This window comes from Salvelinus sp. IW2-2015, linkage group LG9 (genome assembly GCF_002910315.2).
Source record: "Salvelinus sp. IW2-2015 linkage group LG9, ASM291031v2, whole genome shotgun sequence".
NCBI lineage: Eukaryota > Metazoa > Chordata > Actinopteri > Salmoniformes > Salmonidae > Salvelinus > Salvelinus sp. IW2-2015.
Window position 1 is genome coordinate 23,966,599 of NC_036849.1, and position 8,563 is coordinate 23,975,161.

Here is an 8,563-nt window from a genome sequence, read left to right on the forward strand (position 1 = left end):
GGAGATATGTCTCCAACTTCAGCGATTTTTGTAATTCGTTCCAGTCATTGGCAGCAGAGAACTGGAAGGAAAGGTGGCCAAAGGAGGTGTTGGCTTTGGGGATGACCAGTGAGATATACCTGCTGGAGTGCGTGCTACGGGTGGGTGTTATCGTTAAGTATGGCTGTTGATACTCTATCAAATCAGTTTGTGGAATYCAGTGGCAATTTTAGCATGTAAATCTTGGTGGGACAAACTCCCAATATTATCAATGCATGATAGTTAAATGGATACATGAAACGCATCCTAGCAGGCAATTGTTACATCTATTTTCTATGCAAACGTTCTAAATGTTGACTAAAGAAATCACAAGATAAATGGAAACTGTAGCTTCTGAAATCAGAATTATGGTTCTGTCGCCATTCAACACACCTGTCCGAATCTGTATCTGTCCAATTTGCAAACCTGAATTGGGAGATTCCAAGGACAGAGAGACTGGAGAGGTACCATCATTCCAGGGTTTCAAACCACAGGAGGTWGGTGGCACCATAATTGGGGAGGATGGACTCGTGGTAATGGCCGGAGCAGAATTCCATTTGCTCTGTTCCGTTCTCCCCTCAGCAGCCTCCACTGGTTCGAACCACATAAAAGCTCCTCAAGCTGCTCACAGCATGGGTAGGCAGACCAGAGATGGTATAGAAAGCGAGACATCCCACTCCCTTATTTGTTCTGCCACTCTGGTCTGATTATTGCCCCAGCCCTGCGAAGGGGTGTTTTTTTTTCTGGTTGTGCTGGGGCGGATGGGGCGAGTGGGGATGGGACAATAAGTAGACCAGAACCATCTGTTCACGCGAGAGAGGGAACGGCCACTTACACAGACAGGAWCCTTGACCATTTTTGTTCAATGGTAAACGGCCTGAGTGAACTATCTTCATTTATCCACCATCTTTGACCAGACCACCATGAGAAACGCTTTATGATAGATAACATGGCACTCCTTTTTAGCTTTGTACAAACCATCCTGATCTCGCGAGCTTAGGTTCTGTTTCGTGAGACCAGGATGATTCATACGAGGCTAACTCTTTTTAGGGCCCAAGCCAAGTTGGCATAGTCTAAAGTTTTTTTTTCTTCAAGTTTGTATAAATCTGTCATTTTTATTTTGTCAGGCACTGTAAATAGCCTAATTCCCATAGAGACCTGGAACTTTCCATATTTTTTGTGAAATTAACCAATGATGTAGGCCCAGGCTACCACTGCCTCCATTCCAATGCTTTCAAGCCTCCACGCCTACTGCTGGGCCAACCTTACAGGCGCAGGCCTACCCCTACAACAGGATTCACCAATATGTTTAATTTTATATGATTATACACCTGAAATACTTAATAAGATACCACTAGATCAAAAAGAGGTGACAACTCAAAAGGCTATAACACAGACTTTCAATACCCAGAGGCGCAACATCGCAAGTTTTCCGGGAACGCTTGAGAAGCAGACCAGGCCGGGGTTTTGGGTTTGAGAAGTCAATGAGAGAAGTGAAAAATTCTTCCTTCGTTCCTAATTTTCTCGAAATCTAAAGGCACAACCTAGATTCAAGCCAACGTCTTAAGTAGTTGAATATGTCAATTTCTCCAGCCTCGTGAAAGTGAAACTACTTTATATTGAAGGAGTGCCTTTGATTTGACATCTTGTACATGCGCAGTTTGGAGCATGACGACCGTTAGATCCGATGACGTGTGTCTGCACATGAGATTTGCTAGCTATCTTCATACTGTACTGTCTTTGGCTATAATTCCATCTGGTAGGTTGCATGCTGTAGGACAGCCCAACTATGCTCCCTAGTGGTCAAGGCCAGAATTTAAAGGACATCAGAGAAGAATGGATCAAAGTTAGAGAAAGTTAGGCCTGTATAAAGTTGATAAAGATGCATTCAGTTCTGTTATAAAATAATCACATGACATATTGGGTGTTTTCATGAGAGAAACGGGAGTTTATATGTCAACTCCACCGAGAACAAGTGGAGTTGGTGCGCTTGGCTACTTCGTCCCGACTATTTCGTTGTGCTCAACTCCACCGCATTGACAAAGACGGATCCAATGCGCGGTAGGCTACAGAGGGAAGAAAGGACAACACACGGACTATATTTCCACGAGGAGGAAAATAAATCGATTAAAAAAAGAAATTATTCTACTTTAAAGGTTGTGTATAGTTACTTTTTTCGCAGAGTAAAATGTTTGATGCATGCGTCACTGTTTGGAAAGAAAGAACATATCAGCCAACTTCTTTTGAAACTGGTTTTGTGTTTGTAGAAYAACAATGTTTGCTAATGTAATTCCTTGGATATTTTCTGATAGTTTCTGAATAAATATTTTTATGGGACGACTTGGGTTGCCCTCCTAGGCTACATTAATTAGATTAAGGTGCGGTTCTGTACGTCTAGGACTACATGCATGAAACTTCATTCGGTTTATCAATCCAATTTMAAATCTTGATTATTAAAGGCCTTCGTGTTCATTTAAAATGCGAGAACAATGCAAACGCCCAAAAGCCATTGAGGTTTGAGTGACCTCCATCATTAGTCGGCTACAAATTTGGATTGAGTACTGCCAGTGCCTCATGTATTGGCACTCTCCTTTGGACTGATGTTACGCACTCACACGATTACACAACCTAACATAGGATACCAGCACCGATTTTTATTATTATTATTACTACTACTACTAATGTAAATAGACTTATGTCTAGTGTCTTCTGTAATTAAAATGTATGCAAATTTACTTTGGATATGAAATCGTTTGTTKTCTGTGCTAATGATAAGAATTTGTGGGGTTCTATTCTGTCTCCTGGTATATCCCTCTCACTAAAATGTAGTTTATTTTGTTGTAGGCTTTGATTTACACCACAGGTACTACAACAAATTCAAATGAACATTCAAATGAACATGGCGTAGATTCTAGGGTGTGTAATGTTTAGTCTGGATGCACGATCTCTCTGTCTTACTGGGCATTCAATATGCTAGACTAGATGGTCAGGTTCAAGTGATTGGTTTACATGTGAAACAAAGTAGCCTTTTTCCATAGCACTTCTCTAATCATATCAAGTGATTAGAGAAGCACTATCACTGGCTTACCACACACCCTGCAGCCCCCACAAAAAAATAAACTACTACGTTTTCTCTCAGCCTCATGCCAAAATGTGTAGAATGGCATGATATTAGCTATGTAACTGCACATTTTTCTTTTTGCCCCATGGCCAAATGTGTAGAACTGTTGGAAGTTTATTATTTTCCCCCCAGACCTTGCAGGGCCCCTCAAATGTGTTATGCCACTGAGTGCTATGTGTATGATTAGAGAAGTGATGACCGATTCATTGGTGCATAATTTCCCTTGTGGAACATGACATAATTGTGCAGTGTCATATTGGAGATTAATCCTACTGATTGTTGTGTGCAGGTCTCCTCTGCAGCCTCTGCTCTGTCCTGACTGAGAGCCACTGGTGTGTTGCCCACTTTCCCACTGCATCATGGGTACCTTCTCCAGCAAGGACGGCCATGGACCCACAGGTACCCTCTGCCCCCCAACAATACACACACACCTCACTTAATTAACCTGTCAACCCCCCTTGCTGTGCTGAACAAGTCTTTATTGACTTTTCTTACAGAGAACAAAGACAACATACCTTGAGACTCGCATTTATATTTAAGCTTTTAGTCGCCGGTGGAAAGACCGAAAGGAGACAGGAGGGGGGATGGACAGAGACTGACATGAATAGAGAGAAGGAATGAGACAAGAAGAGGGGAAGAGACAGGAGATTGGGGAACACAAAGTGTGTGTGTGTGTGTGTGTGTGTGTAAGCCAGAGGGTAGAAATCTTGGCTTGGCTGGGCTCATTCTCCTCGCATCCTCTTGTGATTCGTCAGGCTCTGCTGCCCCAGCTGTGATGAATCGGCAGAATTCCCCAGCTCTGCACAAGGGCAACGGCTTAATCATGGCAAGCCTAATGCTGGCGGACACACACACACGAGCACACTATGGCTTGGAATAGGTACATAAAGGCAGCGGTGGAAGTGGGGAGTTATGGCCCTTCACTCTGTTTTTGATGTGGATTGATATTTACCTGATCATGATGCATCACTTTCAATAACTTGTTTAGTTGAACTCTATCAGTGATAATATCCATTAAACCTAGAGAAGGTCTGTTCAAGCGAAGGACAGAGGAGGACGGGGTCAGTGGTGGTGTAGATCAGCAGCACAGAGCAGAGGAATGTGTCTCCTGATGAGCAATTGCCCATTCATCCGGAATGACAGCCTGGGTATTGTACGGGGTTAATGGTCTGGTTTAGTCATCCTGGCAGCTCTGCATGCCCAACCAGTGACCACCGCACTCAATCTCTCACAGTCTCTGTCAGTCTGCCTGTCTCTCTGACCATCTGTACGTGTCCCTCACTCACCCTCACACTCGTGCGTCGTTGCTCTTATTCTCTCCAGGGCCCAGCTTGGATTTGTTCCAAACCCCTCCTACTTCTCCAGTGACCTCCACCCTGCCTGCTCTTACTCCGATCACACCCTCTACACCAGGCCGGCCGGCAGCCCCAGTACCAGTCACAGCCCTATCCCCAGTACCAGGACCAGCCACAGCCCCATCCCCAGTCCCAGTACCAGTCACAGCCCCAGCCCCAGTACCAGTCACAGCCCTATCCCCAGTACCAGTCACAGCCCTATCCCCAGTACCAGTCACAGCCCTATCCCCAGCACCAGTCACAGCCCAAGGCCCAGCACCAGTCACAGCCCAAAGCCCAGCACCAGTCACAGCCCAAGGCCCAGCACCAGTCACAGCCCTAGCCCCAACTCCAGCACCAGTCACAGCCCTAGCCCCAGCACCAGTTACAGCCCCAGCCCTAAGTGGGAAGAGACTCCTGCCCATCAGCCCAGGCTACTCTGTGATTGGTCCTGGGTTTATCTCCCTGCAAGGAAGGACAGGAAGTAATGCAGCAGTGCCTGAAGGGTGGGTTGTGATGGGGTGTAATGGAGGCCCCACCAGGTCTAGTCCCAGGATCCCTGTACCCCAGGGGAAGAGCTCATCGATGAGCCCCACCAAGACTCCTTCATCCCTGGGTAGCTCCCTGTCCTCGGCCAGCCCGATTAGCCTGGTCAGCCCCTCGGGGCAGAGCGAGAAGGACAGTGGGCTGAGCCTGACCACGCTGGAGCACCATGGGGCTGCAGACAACCAGGGTGAGATTGAGAGGCTGGTGGAGGAGTGTAGGACAGCACTGGGTCTCAGTCCCAGTCAGTATGCAACACTAAACAGCGCAGGTAAAAGCAGCACATCATGTACATAAACATTACCACTCCCTCTTTATAGCAATGCCTAAAATAATCCCCCATTATGAAATGCATGATGTCATACCTCTGAATTATATGAATAACTACTACCAAATGCATCTTTCTGTCCTCCTCCCTCTCTCACGCTTACTCTCTCCTTTTTCTCCCTCCCCTCCCTCTGTCAGATGTGTTGAAGCATCTGCTAGTGGAGCGCCAGGAGTTGACCGCTGAGATCCAGAGTCTGCAGGAGACCATGCAGGTGAGAAACACCAACAAGACATCCCAATAAACACTTAACTTACCTTACGACAGGAGATGTCCTGTTTCCAAATCAGGAAACTAATTTTACATAATGTAACCCTTCAGCTTCAGTCTAGTTCCAGATCTGATTAGGCTTTAGCCAATTCTTCTGACTATTGTTGTCATGSCATGCAGCACATTTGGCATAATACCAAAGGAACACTGTAGAGAACAGTTGGCTAAAGCACAAGTAGATCTGGAGTGAGGCTCATCATGGCTACAAATTTAGACAGTAGAACATGACAGATTGTTTTCCTATTAATCTAAGTACTGAAGCCCAGGTGTGTTTTTAGGTTGGGAAAACTACCTTCAGTTTTAATCAAATCAAATTTTATTAGTCACATGCTTACTTATGAGCCCTTAACCAACAATGCAGTTTAAAAAAATACGGATAGGAATAAAAGTAACAAGTAATTAAAGAGCAGCAGTAAAATAACAATAGTGAGACTATATACAGGGGGGTACCGGTACAGAGTCTGTGTGGGGGTACCGGTTAGTTGAGGTAATATGTACATGTAGGTAGAGTTATTAAAGTGACTATGTATAGATGATAACAACAGAGTAGCAGCGGTGTAAAAGGGGGGGAAATGCAAACAGTCTGGGTARCCAATTGGTTAGGTGTTCAGGAGTCTTATGGCTTGGGGGTAGAAGCTGTTTAGAAGCCTATTGGACCTAGACTTGGCGCTCCGGTACCGCTTGCCGTCCGGTAGCAGAGAGAACAGTCTATGACTAGGGTGGCTGGAGTCTTTGACAATTTTTAGGGCCTTCCTCTGACACCGCCTGGTATAGAGGTCCTGGATGGCAGGAAGCTTGGCCCCAGAGATGTACTGGGCCGTTCGTAGTACCCTCTGAAGTGCCTTGTGGCTGAGCAGTTGCCAYACCAGGCAGTGATGCAACCAGTCAGGATGCTCTCGATGGTGCAGCTGTAGAACCTTTTGAGGATCTGAGGACCCATGTCAAATCAGTCTCCTRAATAGGTTTTGTCGTGCCCTCTTCACGACTGTCTTGGTTGTGTTTGGACCATGTTAGTTTGTTGGTGATGTGGACACCAAGGAACTTGAAGCTCTCAACCTGCTCCACTGCAGCCCTGTTGATGAGAATGGGGGTGTGGATAAGTTTAGAAATGTAAACAGGAAATGACACCACCCTGAGGCAGAGGTCAGGGCTGGGTTTCACCGCTTGTAACATCGGAGTTCAGGAGATAACAACAAAAGACCCTGTCATCTCCACCCAGAAATGGATCAGAGCAAGGTCCTCTGGGAGACGTGGTCCTGCTAATAGGCCTCTTCCTGTCCTAGACCCATCCTGAGAGGCCCAGGAGGAAATGCTCTGATATCATTTTGCCCCCCCCCCCCCCCCCCTTGCCCAACGCACTATCACAGGCTCCTGTGTTGAAGAGGCTAGATGGTGTGTAGAAAGACAAGGTAGGGAAGATGGAAGTTTAAATTCTTTGAGCGTTGCTCAGACAACCCAAAGAGGCTCCCAAGAGATTCCAATTCAGATTTTTWAAAAATCTGGTAATTTCCTGTCAAAAGCCCATTCCAAACCTTGACCCACCATAATTATTATTCTTTGCAGGGGCTCACATCTTTTCCTGATCTGCTACAGATTGGGAAGATGGAACACAAGCCCTACTCCCTCCATCCCTCTCTCTTTTCCTACCATCCTCTCTTTTTCTACTTCCTTCCATCTCTTTCTATCATTTCCTCTCCTTCCCTGAACTCTTCAACATATCTGTAGAGGCCCAAGACAGATAGACTGAGCTGGGGAAAGCCAAGAGAGACGGGCTCCAGTGAGAGAGAACCTCTAACCCTAAATATTAAATTCAGTGTTTCTAACACTGTTGACTCAGTTGTGTAATATAAGTGATAAAAGCGTTAATGTACTTTCAGAGAGAGACAGAGATGTGTGGAGGAGGTGGGCTGCGTTCAGCTGTCGGAGACAAAACTTGTTTTGTTTGGTGGCGTTAGGGGAAAAAGTCAGACTGTGTTAGAGGGAGAGAATGGAGAGACTGACTGACTATTGTTGGTGTGTGTGTGTGCGCTAGAGAGAGAGAATGGGGAGAGAGATCAGACACATTGAGAGTCTTGGCTGAGATGTGGGTGTCGGACTGCAGTGTTTACCCTTTCCCTGGGCCTCGCTCTCTCTCTGTGCTTCTCTCYACCTCTCCGTCACTACCTCTCTCTTCCTCTCTCTTTCCCTGGGCCTCGCTCTCTCTCCCTGTGCTTCTCTCTACCTCTCTCTCTATACCTCGCTTTCTCTACCTCTCTTCTAGCGGTCGACCGAATATGATTTTCCAACGCCGATACAGATTAGTGGAGGACCAAAAAAAGCAGATATAAAWCGGACGGTTTTTATTTATATATATATATAATGACAATTGCAACAATACTGAATGACCAATGAACACTTTTATTTTAACTTAATATAATACAGAAATAACATCTATTTAGTCTCAAATAAATAATGAAACATGCTCAATTTGGTTTAAATAATGCAAAAACAGTGTTGGAGAAGAAAGTAAAAGTGCAATATGTGCCATGTAAGAAAGCTAATRTTTAAGTTCCTTGCTCAGAACATATGAAAGCTGGAGGTTCAATATTCCCAGGAAAGAAATTATTCAGTTGCAGTTATTATAGGAATTATGACGCGCCGACTATTTCTCTCTATACATTACATTACAAATGTCATATTATTTATATATATATATGTGTGTTGTAACGATGTACAAAAGGGAAAATAAATAAGCATAAATATGGGTTGACCTTTTCTTGTGGCAACAGGTCACAAATCTTGCTGCTGTGATGGCACACTGTGGTATTTCACCCAGTAGATATGGAGTTGATCAAAATCGGGTTTGTTGTCTAATTGTGGATCTGTGTAATCTGAGGGAAATATGTGTCTCTAATATGGTCATACATCTCTCTCTGTGCCTCTCTCTCTCTCTGTGCCTCTCTCTCTCTCTCT

The 8,563-nt window shown here is 45.1% G+C and overlaps 1 protein-coding gene across 2 annotated transcripts in view; it reads left to right on the top strand.

The window, feature by feature from the left end:
* Positions 1-1,758: 1,758 nt before the first annotated feature.
* Positions 1,759-8,563, top strand: part of LOC111968849 (cytospin-A-like) — a 27,707-nt gene continuing 20,902 nt past the window's right edge. The window contains exons 1-4 of one of the 2 annotated variants that reach the window (XM_070445224.1): positions 1,759-2,174; positions 3,429-3,538; positions 4,463-5,287; positions 5,482-5,555. In XM_070445224.1, the coding sequence (XP_070301325.1) occupies positions 3,499-3,538; positions 4,463-5,287; positions 5,482-5,555 (939 nt within the window). In that variant the 5' untranslated portion in view covers positions 1,759-2,174; positions 3,429-3,498. The remainder of the gene's footprint in view (positions 2,175-3,428; positions 3,539-4,462; positions 5,288-5,481; positions 5,556-8,563) is intronic. The other variant, XM_023994755.2, reaches the window with a different exon arrangement.